Genomic DNA, 11,373 nt, shown 5'->3' on the forward strand with positions numbered 1-11,373 from the left:
TATTCCCAACAAGACCTGTTTCCTTCACTTTTCGTATATCCCATTTCGTCTCATTCTCTTTCCTGTTCAGTTGTGCTTGGCCGAGAAATTGCTCTCATACTCTGTCCTTTTACCAAAATGACCAACAACAAGCCTACCATCATCATTATCGGCGGGGGCTGGCACATCCCCAGCTCCTACTCCAAGCTCGCCGGCCTCCTCCGATCGTCCGGGTTGGAAGTCCACGTGCCCCGGCTGCCGACCATGAACGAGGCCCGCCCTCCCAACGCGGACCTGGCGACCGACACGCAGTTCATCCGCTCCTACGTGGAGAGCCTGGTCGAAGCCGGCCGCTCCGTCATCGCCGTAACCCACTCGTACGGCGGCCAACTCGGCACCAACGCCCTGGCCGGATTGGGCCTGGAAACCCGCGCCAAGAGCGGCCTGCAAGGCGGCGTCTCGCACCTGATCTACATGTGCGCCTCCGCCTTCCTCGAGGGCCAAACGATGATCGACAAGGTCAAGCAGTTCGACCACGAACAATACATGCCCGTGGCCTTTGACTTCGACGCCGAGGACAACACCGTCGTGTGCCGCCAGCCCAGGGCGACCCTCATCGGCGACGGCCAAGAAGGCGAGGCAGACGAGGCGGAGATTGAAGCTTACTTGTCGTACTTGGTCCGTTGGAACGGGACCTGCATGTACCAGCCTATCTCCCACTGCGCGTGGCGGGAGATTCCCGTGTCGTACATCTACACGAGCGGGGACATGACGCTCCCGCTCGCCTACCAAGAGTCCATGGTGGAGACGTTGAGGAAGGAGGGCCGGGAGGTGGCCACCGTGGAACTGAGTACGGGCCACTCTCCCAACCTGACAAAGGCCAAGGAGGTTGCCGACGTCATCTCGAAGGTGGCTAGGGGGGAGAAGTTGGATGGCTGAGTCTGCTATGGATGAAGAAAAGCTTTAGTGCAGCATATAGACCTGCAAAACAGATGATTCCGGTACATACGACTACATCCTGCTGAATACTAGGGAGTACTTACGCCCATGGCAAAACTATGAGATCCTGCGGCGGTGGTCCAACCTTGATAGGAATACCCCGCATGTAGGAGCCCTTCACCTGGGGCAGGGTGACGACGGCCAAATGAACGAATGTCATCTTTGCCCATCGGATGGCTGGTCGAAACGCTGTTGGCGCATGAGCAGCTAACTCCTTGTATCATAACCAACAACGTCTTGGCAATCACAACAATGGCCAACCACATCGGCTACCTGTTCTCCGAACATGTGGCGACATATTTCTCATCGCAACTCATTTATACTGATTGCGTTTCAACATGGAAGATACGATACAAGATATACCCGATATCCGATAAGCTTTTAAGGCCGCACAATGGCCGCCTGGAGGCCGGAGCGCATGGTGCCTTTGCTGGCACTGGTCATCACCTTCGTTCTCCTATATGAATTCGACTTTTCGGTGCCACAACCACCGGCTCTGTTAGCGCCGGCCATCGAAACCTACAGAAAGCCCAAGACGAGGCCACCTCTTCGTTTCACGCCGCCCTCCGGCTTCAATTGGTCGACGGCCGAGCCGTTCTTCCCTGCCAAGCCCCTGACGCCGCTACCCAAAGGTCCTCGCCAACCACTGCCCATGATCCAGCACGACTTTGGCACACATGCGCACAATGACCCCATCACCAAAGGACGCCGTATGGCTGCCCGCGAAGCCCTCGTACGCTTGTGGGACAGCTACACAAAGTACGCATGGCTTCATGATGAGCTAAAGCCCGTCAGTGCCGGTTTTAAGAACCCCTTTGGTCCTTGGAGGGGTGGGCGGCGACGCCGGTCGACGCCCTAGATACCTTATGGATAATGGCATGGCTACATTTGAAGGAAACATCTTCCGAAGCCCGTCGAGTGCCGAAGAACTGGTTCCCTACCAGGGCGTTCCGGCCAGCACTTGGTTCAAATGAAGTTGGCAGGGCCAATGGAACTCTCTCGACACGAACACGCCAATTACCCCGGAAGGTGTTTGACGTGCCCAAACCATTTTTTACAGTCATGAAGCTTCTGTCAATATCTGCTGGGCTGCGCCGCAACTGCCAGGCTGTGCTGACGGCTACTGTCCTGACACAGGCACATCCTCATTAGCATGTGCCCTCGTCGAATCAGAGGTGACTTCCATGTACCGTTTACACGAACACGAAGCATAGGTAGGTCCAAGTTTATCCAGTATCGACCTGAGCTCAACATAGCTGCCCGGGGAAGTAAAGATATAGATGTCGCATTGAAAATGCTAATAACATTGAACTCTCAAGGGCGATCCACTCGATATTCGGTGGTATCCAACCAGCCAATTACTCAGACGCTCCCATATCAACAGCGTACTGTCTGGAGAGCTGCCTCGGTCGTATTGTATCTGCTTGGAGCGAGCCATTGTGAGGTTGGACGTATGTACATCAGGATGTTTGATCTAGATTTGAACATGATTGGGCCACTCGAACAGCACACACATGAGATGCACAATCTATGTACATGATACGGTGGCGGTCAGCTGGAGCTACATGCAAACACGATCGATTGGAGATTGCCAGATACTGACTCGCTGTTCGTCATTATCTACCTAAAATGTACTTTGATTCATCGCTGGGATTCCGCAATAACTTTTTCCGCTTTGGCTCTTGCCCAGATCCACTGCCTACGTAAAGACGCGAGAAATGATTGACCTTGAATGGGAAATGAACCGGAAATGGTGTATGAGGCGTCGTGATAAAGCAACGAGAGCTATGAACGTATTGACCATGAGGTTTGGTCAGCCTGGTTCATTGCTTCTGACTGGGATTCTGGCAAAGACAATGCGCCATTGTACACCGGATCAAGATGAAGGAAGGTCGTCATGTCAGCCAGCTGTCGCCATCTTCACCCGCCGAGGCCATGTTACCATGCCTACTTAGATGTAGTACATGGTATCCTTGAGACGATCGTGAATCTTTCGTCCGGAGGCTTTCTCGATATGCTGCTCTTGCGAGCCGCTAGAAACCGAGGTGGCGTCGTCAATTGAGGCGTCAAATACATCGGACATGTAGACGCGGCGCCGCGTGCATAGGATGTCGGCGTAGTAGGCGGGCGGGCAGATGCTGACAGCCTTGGTAGCTCGGCCGAAGAGGTAGCACATCTCGTGCACAACCTTCTCCATCATGTTGGCAGCTTCCGCCTTGTACTTGGGCTCGAAAATCTCGTCCAGCAGCACCGTGTAGTGGGCAGGGCGCGCAGTGCCCTGCAAGGCGGTGTGAGCCACGAGGAAAAAGTCCCAGGTTCGGGCCAAGGTGACGCCGCGATCGACGACGGTGCCGTTCTTGACGTTGCGGGACTTCGTCATGTTCTTGATGTCAGTCGGATAGAAGCGTGTCTGATGCCGCTTGACCGAAACAACCAGTGTGAAAAGGGGCTTCCGGTTTGCCGGATACACCTTGCTGCACGCTTTGCGCATCTGGGGGACTTCGTTCGTGAGAACTTGGGCGAACTGACCCTCGGATACACCATCTCGGAAAATTAGGATGTTGTCCGGCAACTGCTGGTTGTTGGCCTTCTGCCAGAGCCGGAGACGCCCGATGAACTCCTCACAAAGTCTATCATCCAGCATCTCCTGACGACCCTTTTGCGTCCAGGTCGTGGGTAGCCACTGCGCCAGGTCCCGGTCGGTACTCGAAACCATTCCCACGATACTGGGCAGCTTGTCGCTTCCCGCGATGTTAGTGGGATGAGTAACGTCGTACCCCAGCCCCATGGTTTTACCTTCTTTGAAAATGGGGACATCTTCACGCAGCTTGTGATTTGCACCGCCCATCTTCAGATTGACCTTGAGGCCAACATTGGCATAGTACTGGAGCTGGCGTTTGAGCAGATTGTCCCTTACTACACAGACTGTGTGGAAGCCGATCTCCGAGTCTGCGACCAGTTTGACCGCGTTGTAGATATCGGTGCCCTTGCCGGGCAAGACGACGAAGACCATTTGCGCCTGCTCGATCGTCTTAAACGCCTCTCGGATAATTCCCTCAGGGTGTTGTCCCCTGCCAAGCCGGATCTGAAGTCCCATCGGGTGCTTGAACGGTTTGCACGGAATGCCCATTTTGTCCTGCATGAACTTTCGCCATTCTTCCATGGTGTCTTTAAGCTCGTTGGGGTCATAATGGCGGCCGGTCCCATCTTGTTGGATGTTCACCCATGTGCATCGTTCAATGGGGAGTCCAGACTTGAAGACCTTGACATTTTGTAAGTTCCACGAACCTTCAAAAACGTTGGCCGTCTTCTGCCCCTGGTACTGGATCAACGGCGTTGGCAGCTCACGTGCTTGGACGGTGAGCAATTTCTTCCCAACAGCGACATTGAAGGCTTTGAGCACTTCGCTGTTGTCCAACCCAAGGCTTTGGCGCCCAAGCGTTGCAATGCTCGTTGCATTCGCGAAAGGCGAGCGACAGGCGAATTCAATCATCTCCCGCGTCTCCTCGGGTGTCGTTTTGCGGCGCACCGCCTGGCCCGCTTTGATTGTGACGAACTCCGCTGGGATGTAGATGGGCTTCTCCTTGGTGCCAGCGTTGATCACTGGCAGATTTGGCTCGACCGTGCAATTGTAGCCTGCAGTCGATGTTAGCAACTGAACAACAACAAAAAAAAAAAAAAAGACATGTCATCGGCCACAACAACTTACGAATCTGGTAGTACTGCGCAACAGTATATTTTTCGCCCTGCTTGAAACCCGATGGGACATCTCCATCCAGGATGAACGAGACCTCGCTTGGACGAGCAAAATCACGCTGGACGGTGATCTTGTTGGACTTCTTAGGCCCATCAAAACGCGTCGCCAGCCCATTCAGCGTCTTTTCCGCGGTGCGCCGGCCAATCTTGTCTTGGGACGGCCCAGATGCCTTGGCCTTCTTAACGTTCTTGGGCTGACCTTGGTCGAAGAAGAAGACAACCTCAGCGCGAAGACGGTTGAGGAGTCGATGCACGTAACGCATCTGAGAATCATTGTATTGCTCTAGAAGTTGCTTGACGGGGCCAGCGAATCGGAAAACGCCGCTATGCAATGAATATGATTAGCATCGTTGCTTATTATATCGTACGGTAAGCACGGATAAGGGGCCGTCAAAACTTACTGAGACACGTTGAGGTTCAAGAGAAGTCTCCCTGTGGCAGGGCGGACGCTCTGGAAATATCCCCGGATGATGGTGTTCATATCGGGAAAGCCGAGAGGACTCGATTGACCTTGCACATTCAATGGGAAATGCCGACTGCTACCAAGGGAGGCAACGTTGTTGCTTGATCGTGGGGTGTGTCCTAGCACAGCCCCAATCGCAGCGATGACATCTGCGTATACCGGAAAATCGCCTGAGTAATCCTTCAAGGTGGTAAGGTACTTGACGAGGGGATCGACGTCGATGGATTTAGTTTTGTCGAACTTCACATCGAATTCCATTGGACGGCCCTCATCCGCGTACTCGATTCTGACTGTGGTAGCGCCCTCGGGGAACGACAGAGGATTGAGAGTATACACATAGTCTTTGAATTCCGAGACCCAGACTCCCTGAAGCTTCTCCATTGCCAGCTGAATGATGCGATGGAGCTTGCGGCCTTTGAGATCAGTCTTGCGAGGGGTCACGCCCGGCGGCCATATTCTGGTGGGCGTCACTTTGTACTGGAGCAGCGTCTGGGGCTGCACCGACATCTCGTAATAGTTGGTAGCGACGACAACCGCCTTGCCTTTGTTGCCGAAAGCGGGCCTCACGGGGATGTGCTTCAACGGAAGCGAAGATCCAGCTTCACTGGATGTAAGGTCCATGCTACCCATCCTATGGGTGACTGCTTCGAGTTTGAGGTCGTTCAGAAGCTTGTCTTCCAGCTTGGTTACATTGGCATCAGGCTGAGGAAATTTGCCGCCCCTGTGGATTGATTAGTGTTGTCTTGGAAACCGGATAGAGTATGAGAGAGCGCATACCCGAAGACCTCCCCTTCACCTTCGAACTTGTCACGTCTGCCACCACGGCCCCCGCCACGGCCCCCACGGAAGCCAGAGAAGCTCGCACTGCCTCCGCGACCGCCACGGTCACCACGGAAGCCGCCGCCATCTCCGCGGCCGCCACCTCGGTATCCGCCACCATCTCCGCGGCCACCTCGATAACCACCGCCGTCTCCGCGACCACCGCGGAAGGCACCGCCATCTCCGCGGCCGCCACGATCGCCGCGGAAGCCGCCGCCATCTCCGCGGCCACCTCGATAACCACCATCGCCACGACCGCGGAAGCCGCCGTCTCCACGGCCTCCACGAAACTGGCCTCTGCCACGGTCAGACATGTTGTCGTGATTGTGGATGACTTTACGTCACTCTGCTAGGCTTAAGGGTATGTCAATGTCTCGTAAGAGATGCTGATTGATATTGAGCAAGCCACAAGAGTAGCAGGTCAGCTCAGAGGACTGGATATGGGTTGGGTATATGAAGACCCAGTTGTCTGTGGCAGCAAGTTAGCGTTTGCAAAGAAACCAAATGGAAAAAAAGAAGTCACTAGAGACAATCTTCTGTTGACTGGGTAAACCGCGTTGGCAAGATAGGTCAGAACAAGAAGTGAACTCTAGCGGCGTAACTCCACGTTTGGCAGGACACCACTTGGAAGCACTCAGGTTTGCTGATCCACCAACTTCTACTCTTTGCCAAATAGAACCAGAATGTTATGAAAAGAAACATATAGACTGCAAGAGCCCCACAGTGTTTGCCGGTAATACGATGTAACTGAAAGCTCATTGTGTTTCGTTGGATGAAGTTGAAGCAATATATCCTTGTGTATGAAACCAAGCAATGGTTGTCAAACCCGGGGTCGTGCAGTGTATATTGAAGAACAAGGACTTGCCAAACAGAGGAGGCAATGTTGGAATAATGCCCGTTCGTGTCGCCTCCGTTATTGCCACACCTCCCCTTCTGGACAAGTGCTAAACAGGCAGCAGCGCACTCGCTGAAGGAAGCAGATGTGTATGGTTGGGAAGGGGAAGAATGATCTGTTCATCGCCGAGTACTTGATAGAGAATAGTGTACTTACTGAAGAAATCAATTGTGTGTTGAGGTTTGTCGGCGAGGATGTGATACCCGGACTGAGGTTCGGTGTTGTGCAACTATGCCGGCGATCTAAGGAGTTGGAGGAAGGGATACAGAGAAAAGAAGATCCTGTTCTAGCGGGCAGCTCACAAAGCGTGCACTTTCGGTACCATGTGTCAAATGTAAGAAGTTACTGGCAATGGAGCATCATCTATGCAAATTTGGGACAAGTATCGAAACGGATGAAAAGAAAAGAAAGATGATCTGGAAAAGCAATGTCCAGTTCATCAGAAAAGGAATCCACCTTCTACTAAGGCCCACCGTCGAATGGTGCATATCACAGCCTAGCAAGGTTACAGCTGCTGGATAGCTGGAGAGCAGGCTGGCTGGAAGCCGCAAGACATGCCATTCCCGTTGTACGTCACCAGCCAATATTACTGAGCCCAGGATTTATCGACGCTCGTTGCTGGGCGGGCGGCAAAAGGAATTGAGTTCTGACAGAATCGTCACCTCGTCACCCGTCACGCGTTTGCGCCTCCTCCCTCAAACGATAAATCGCGGTGGTGGGAAGTTCCAGGACCCGGGGCACGGGAGGCCAGGCAAACAGAGGGGCAAAAGTCGCTAATCTAGCCTCAAACCAGCCTAGAGTCCCTCTAACGGTGCCGCCTATTCTTCTGGAATCTGGCCTATCCTGTCCACTCGAGCAACTGGCTTCCAGTCAAGATTTGACGGGTCCAGTGATGCGTTGGCTGCAATCGTGCAGTTGTTACCCAAGACCGAGCAGAAAGGGTGCTTTGCTCTGCTCTTGCACTGGTCCAATACCATCCTCTTTTCCTCCGTGGACAAAGAAACACACCGCCAACTGCTTCTCTGCTGCAAGGGGGCTGTGGTTGATGCCAAACTCCGATAGTGAAACAAAAAAAGCAAAACCGGGATGCAGGCAGCCTGCCTTCAAACGACAGGTCGGCTGGGCTGGGGCGATGCCGAGCTGGGAACAAGGTGCGAATACCACGTCGGTTTGTTTGCAAAGGTAAGAAAGTTGACGGTCGGCAAGGCAGAATCTTATGCTTGCTGGGCCATCCAACGGTTTTGTACTCTGCTCGAGCGGTAACCGATTCGCTCTGGGCTGCCTTGTAGTAGTACTGCGTCGTCATCAGCAAGTAGGTTGCCGGCAGTCGATGTTGTCTTGCATCGAAGTGTACCGATTGCCGGCTCCTGGACCTACCTCTAAGTAACCTTGCTAGTTCGCCAGCTCGCCAAGTATCGTCCAGTGTCAGTTTGTCCGCTGTTGATTAGGAAGTACCGCTTCTAACCCGCGACGGAGCCCGCGACTTGACCGCAACCGCTGGAGTCTGTACCTTGCATGTGTCAAGTCATCATTATTACTTTTTTACTGAAGGTCACGGTAGGGACAAATCTTTTCCGTCTGTGTGACATTGAGTGATTGCATTGTCTGAGTGCACACATCGACGATATCTGCTACTTGTCGGAACTACCGACAATCTGCAGAAACCCGTCCGCCAAATCGAGATAGATCTTTCCAGATTGATTCAGATGTGCCAATCCCACCACAACCGGCAACGGTCCGCAGTTGAATGCCGTCGCAGATTGAGTGAGTGCCAAAATGGCCGGTCAGCCCTCCAAATACAACATTGATCTTTGGTCGTACGATACGAGTCACATTAGAACTCGCTCCCAACCACAGCCCGAGTTCCATAAGCCCTCGTGCTGCTTTTCTGAGTGATCTCTGACGCAATCAATATGCTGCGTATCATGTCTACCGTACTGTATATGACGTGTAATAACAAGATATTACTTCAACAACAAACAGACGAATGACTTCGAAATCCTGCCTCGGTAGAGTCTTTGGTTTCAGCGTCTGCTCGCCAGAATGAACGTTCACCTGATACGGATCACCTCCGAAATCAGCCTGGTTAGCTCAATCGGTAGAGCGTGAGACTCTTAATCTCAAGGCTGCGGGTTCGACCCCCGCATCGGGCTCAATTCCTGATGCATCCCATTCAATGGGATACTGTCAACCTTTCTTTTCTTTTTCTTTTTTCTTTTTTTGCTCTTTTTCCTCCCCTTTTGTCTACTCACTCTGCTACATGCATGTAAGCGCTGAGACGGCATGGGACCACCACAGGTATCGATAATAACCAGTTCTTTCCTTTTGATCCAGTCGCTTATCGTTCTCTCCCATTCCATGTTACAACGACCGCTCCCGCCATCTGTCCCCAAGCACCCCTCTCAGCCCTAAACTCCGTCGCCCTCTCCCCCTGAACGAGCTTCTACTTTGTGACACGCTCCTGTGACATCCAGTGCCCCTTGAACATGAAGCTCAACAGCAGATTCTGCGTCGGATAACGTAAGCAGCGTGATCTAGGTAGCGGTCAGTGACTGTGACTACGTATCATGAGAGACCTCGACGTACTGCCGGCGTCCAAGCCCTTAATGACCTCAACAATCAGGGTGGCATCCCTCGAATACTCCTCATAGACGCTAGCAAATTGAGGGATGTTCTCCAACTTCTTCCTGGATGCACTCTGGAATGTGACGGCCGGGACTGCAACGCCTATGGCTGAGCCAAACACGCAAATGGGGGAGAAGCAGGCCGCCGCGTGGACATTGAAACGAGGCCTGTTCTTGGTAGTCCAAAGAGCCAGCGCAAGGTGTGGAATTGGAATGTGGGTTCCGTACTCGGTGCTTGCTTATATGCACAGGATCTGTGGCGTGAATAGTATTCCGGTCCTGATGCCAAGCGGCTTCTGTACGAACACCCAACGTGCCACGCTCGTGTCCGGGCCCAGGAGCGTCAGCAGTCCACATCCCAATATCAACAGAATCCATCCCAACCAGAGTGCCCACCGCCATTGTTGGACTTTGCTCACGGCTTAGCCTGAGGCCGAGCTTGCCCATGCGAAGTGTGTTGTCACGGGCAACAGCCCGACGGCAGGTATGATAGTAGGAGAGTAAGTCTTGACACCTTGGAGCTACAAGACTAGGAAATGTTGGAGCGCTGGCTAAGTGGTATAACTGGAGATGATGCCAATCAAGAGACCGGGTTCTCGCAGCCACCTAGCCAAGTAGATAGCAGCGGTGTTCAATAGCCCTTGCAATATGCACCCTACAGATGTTAAGGTAACCTGAACGTCGCGAGTATGCGTTTCTCCAGGATGGGTTCGGCAGCGAAGCGGAACTTCAATAGGTAAAAGCTAAGACACCGACCAGGCCGATAAGCCTCGAAATAAGGACCTTATACGACCCCCTGGGATCGGCGTTAGTAGTTACGTGCTATTCCCATAGGCAGTAACAGAGCACCCCCTGGGGGGTGAGATCAGAAATGGGTGTTTATAGGAACGTGGTAATGAGTCTGAGTGAGATGTAAAAATTCCCACACATGCACGAGTTCTCCCTGGGCGTCTCACCTCAACAAGTACCATGAGTCCACCACCTGTGCATATGTGCCGATCAACATCTGCCTCGCCCACTGGCACACAGATACACACAGGTTAGACTCGGGAAGGAGAGCAAATACCGCCGAGACCCTACAGTACGAAAGGATGAGCTCATATTCTATAACTCATCTATGCGACATGACTATTTTTGCTACATAGATGGACCGTTCTCCACGATATGCGGCATGGACGCCACCGGCGGCTGTACCACCGTCGACGCCACCGGCGGCTGTACCACCGTCGACGCCAGCATGTAGCTCGTACCGACTCAGCAGGCCTGGAGGGCAGTGGCGCCGAGCTCGGCACTCATAACGAGCAGCGCTGTGGGCAGGGTCGTGACCTCGACACAAACAACCAAGATGACGAGCTACAGTGAGACGCAGGCGAGGTGGAGGCCGCGGGTGAATTTCCAGTCCGCTTCCTCGCCTTGTGGGCCTATTGCAGCCAAGGATCCTTCACCGGTATGCCGTTGCTGCTACCCGGTGATGGAGGATACGACCCCGGTGGCGCTGCCGGACTCGGCCTTGTTCGGTGAGGGATGGTGGTGGTAGAGTGCCCGCTTGGCGAGGGCGAGTTGGATCTCCTCCATCTGTCAGGGGCTGGATAGGACTGGATGGTATGGTATAACCTACGTATATGTCACAGCTCGAAGGGACCCGTGGTATAAGACGGGTAGTTTCAACCCGTGTGGAGAGGGAGCTCACTTGCGCATTCTGACGTCCCCAAATGCGCCCTCCGATCAATTCCGACCCGAACTCTGTGATACGGATCCCCCTGCTTCTCATGGAGCCCTATATACATTCCTCGTTGACCGGCATGTGTATGATATTGCACTGATGCTTCGCCATGTTG

The 11,373-nt window shown here is 53.4% G+C and overlaps 4 protein-coding genes across 4 annotated transcripts; 1 reads left to right on the plus strand and 3 right to left on the minus strand.

Moving 5' to 3' along the window:
• Positions 1 to 117: 117 nt before the first annotated feature.
• On the plus strand, positions 118 to 1,837 carry PG986_012024 (alpha/beta-hydrolase; the record flags this gene model as incomplete). Its single annotated transcript, XM_066848246.1, has 2 exons — positions 118 to 829; positions 1,365 to 1,837. The coding sequence occupies 2 exons, from the start codon at positions 118 to 120 to the stop codon at positions 1,835 to 1,837; spliced, it is 1,185 nt and encodes a 394-aa protein (XP_066694942.1).
• Positions 1,838 to 2,929: 1,092 nt separating this feature from the next.
• PG986_012025 (Piwi domain-containing protein) lies at positions 2,930 to 6,330 on the minus strand (the record flags this gene model as incomplete). Its single annotated transcript, XM_066848247.1, has 4 exons — positions 2,930 to 4,614; positions 4,688 to 5,058; positions 5,136 to 5,918; positions 5,975 to 6,330. 4 exons carry the CDS (start codon positions 6,328 to 6,330, stop codon positions 2,930 to 2,932), a joined length of 3,195 nt encoding a protein of 1,064 aa, XP_066694943.1.
• A 3,024-nt stretch (positions 6,331 to 9,354) lies between these two features.
• Positions 9,355 to 9,982, minus strand: PG986_012026 (uncharacterized protein; the record flags this gene model as incomplete). Its single annotated transcript, XM_066848248.1, has 3 exons — positions 9,355 to 9,445; positions 9,488 to 9,762; positions 9,785 to 9,982. The coding sequence occupies 3 exons, from the start codon at positions 9,980 to 9,982 to the stop codon at positions 9,355 to 9,357; spliced, it is 564 nt and encodes a 187-aa protein (XP_066694944.1).
• A 664-nt stretch (positions 9,983 to 10,646) lies between these two features.
• Positions 10,647 to 11,110, minus strand: PG986_012027 (uncharacterized protein; the record flags this gene model as incomplete). Its single annotated transcript, XM_066848249.1, has 2 exons — positions 10,647 to 10,947; positions 11,001 to 11,110. 2 exons carry the CDS (start codon positions 11,108 to 11,110, stop codon positions 10,647 to 10,649), a joined length of 411 nt encoding a protein of 136 aa, XP_066694945.1.
• Between the last annotated feature and the right edge of the window lie 263 nt (positions 11,111 to 11,373).

This window comes from Apiospora aurea (genome assembly GCF_038362705.1).
Source record: "Apiospora aurea strain CBS 24483 chromosome Unknown utg000008l_segment0_segment0, whole genome shotgun sequence".
Taxonomy (NCBI): Eukaryota; Fungi; Ascomycota; class Sordariomycetes; order Amphisphaeriales; family Apiosporaceae; genus Apiospora; species Apiospora aurea.